At 41.6% G+C, this 2348-nt stretch overlaps 1 protein-coding gene across 1 annotated transcript; it reads right to left on the bottom strand.

The window, feature by feature from the left end:
- Positions 1-833: 833 nt before the first annotated feature.
- LOC106985594 (60S ribosomal protein L37a-like) lies at positions 834-1154 on the bottom strand. Its single transcript, XM_015083789.3, is given in 2 exon segments — positions 834-992; positions 995-1154. Coding segments are annotated over 2 exon segments (267 nt in total). The 3' UTR covers positions 834-885.
- Between the last annotated feature and the right edge of the window lie 1194 nt (positions 1155-2348).

Here is a 2348-nt window from a genome sequence, read left to right as displayed (position 1 = left end):
CTTCTCTACAGAAGACATCCAGATGGCCAACAGGCATAGGAAAAGATGCTCAATGGCCCTCCTCATCAGCTAAATACAAATCAAAACCACACTCAGATACCACCTCACGCCAGTCAGAATGGCTAAAATGAATAAATCAGGAGACTATAGATGCTGGAGAGGATGTGGAGCAACAGGAACCCTCTTGTACTATTGGTGGGAATGCAAACTGGTGCAGCCACTCTGGAAAACAGTGTGGTGGTTCCTCAAAAAATTAAAAATATACCTACCCTATGGCCCAACAGTAGCACTGCTAGGAGCTTACCCAAGGGATACAGGAGTGCTGATGCACAGGGGCACTTGTACCCCAATGTTTATAGCAGCACTTTCAACAATAGCCAAAGTATGGAAGGAGCCTAAATGTCCATCAAGTGACGAATGGATAAAGAAATTGTGGTTATATACACAATGGAATACTATGTGGCAATGAGAAAGAATGAAATATGGCCTTTAGTAGCAACGTGGATGGAACTGAAGAGTTTTATGCTAAGTGAAATAAGTCATACAAAGACAGTTACCATATGTTTTCACTCTTATGTGGATCCTGAGAAACTTAACAGAAGTCCATGGGGGAGGGGAAGAAAAAAAAAAGAGGTTAGAGAGGGAGAGAACCAAAGCATAAGAGACTCTTCAAAACTGAGAACAAACTGAGGGTTGATGGGGTGTGGGAGGGAGGGGAGGGTGGTTGATGGGTATTGAGGAGGGCTGCTTTTGGGATGACCACTTGGTGTTTAATGGAAACGAATTGACAATAAATTTCATATAAAAATGAAAAAAATAAACGTTAAAAAATAAACTAATTAACTCATTTATTATAGGCTGGCAAAGTTTCAAATGGTGGAGCTTCTACTGGTCTTTCAACTCCTTCATTCTTCCAATGACTATGACAGCAGAAGTGGTGTTGTAGGTCCAGGTACCACCGGCTATGGTTTTCATGCAGGAACTACAATGCTAGTCCCCACAGCTCATCGTTTCATCTTGGTTTTGCCCCAGAAGATGCAAGTGTAGTTGGCATGCTGGCTTATTTCAATCTTCTTCATCATTTTTCTGAGGAAAGCATCATAACAGGTCCCGTATTTACTGATGATTCTGACCTTCTTGGTGCACTTAACCATGTCGATGCAAACTAGGTCTGAGTCCAGAGAACTAAACTAAAATTATTTTTTAAAAATCTTACCAGGGCGCCTGGGTGGTTCAATCACTTAAGCGTCCAACTCTTGGTTTGGGCCCATGTCATGAGCTCATGGTTCATGATTTTGAGCCCCACATTGGGCTCTGTGCTGACTGTGTGGAACCTGCTTGGGATTCTCTGTCTCCCTCTCTTTTTTGTCCCTCCCCTTCTCTCGCTCTCTCTCTCTCTCTCTCTCTCTCTCTCAAAATAAAGAAAGAAACATTAAAAAAAAAGTCTTACCCACATTAAAATTTTCTGGGTTCTTTGAAATTTTTAGAAGATTGACTATATCTTTTCCATTTTTTTTTTATATTTTCATCCTTCAAGTCCCCACCCTAAATTTATCTCCTACATGAAGTCTTCTTGCAATCTCCCAAAAGCATTGTAGTTTAAAATGAAACAACCCCATTCATCCTTCACAGGTATGTGTGTCTAGGTCCTCAGAGAAGAGCTGGTGGAAGAAAAATATAGAATTCCCTGATTCTAGTGCTTCTTTGGGGGCAGACAATGTGGTGGCACTCTACTTGTGCTACTGTATTGCCCACAATTATGTAAAGACAGACTGACAAAGCCCAAGCCTCTGGACTCTCTTTTGAGCTATCCTACTTTAGTCAAGGGTTTGAATCCTGGCACTGCCACTAACTTGCTGTGTGACTATGAGAAATTCTCAATCCCTCTCTGTTCTTAACTTTTGAAGGATCCTTCCAGTTATGTATTCTATTACTACAAGATGCATGATTTTATGCAGCTTCTCTCATGAGGGCTTCAGAGACTAGGTAGGTCCACTATCATTCCCATTCTCTCTCATCTCTTCCATTTCCTTCTTTCTTCTGTCTCACCCTCTTTCTATCTCTTCTCTGTCTCTTCTTGTCTCTATATATATGTTTGATATTTTTGTTTCTCTCTTTGTCCCTCTTTCTCTTTTCTCCCCATCTTCTCCCTCTCTGGCATTCTCTCTTCCTCCCTCTTTGTTTCTCTTGTTTTCTGCATCTCTCTGTCTCTGATTCTTTCACTCTCTCTGCCCCACCCCCATCCCCAGGAAGTTAATCTGGCTGAATAGCTCCCAACTCAAAATAGCTTTGATGCTTCATGAGAGCTGCTGGTGAGTAGAAGTAAAAAATGAGGTCCCTATGAAGGC

Source organism: Acinonyx jubatus, chromosome X (genome assembly GCF_027475565.1).
Source record: "Acinonyx jubatus isolate Ajub_Pintada_27869175 chromosome X, VMU_Ajub_asm_v1.0, whole genome shotgun sequence".
NCBI lineage: Eukaryota > Metazoa > Chordata > Mammalia > Carnivora > Felidae > Acinonyx > Acinonyx jubatus.
Note: the sequence above shows the minus strand (reverse complement) of the source record. Positions and strands in the feature narration are given on the sequence as shown.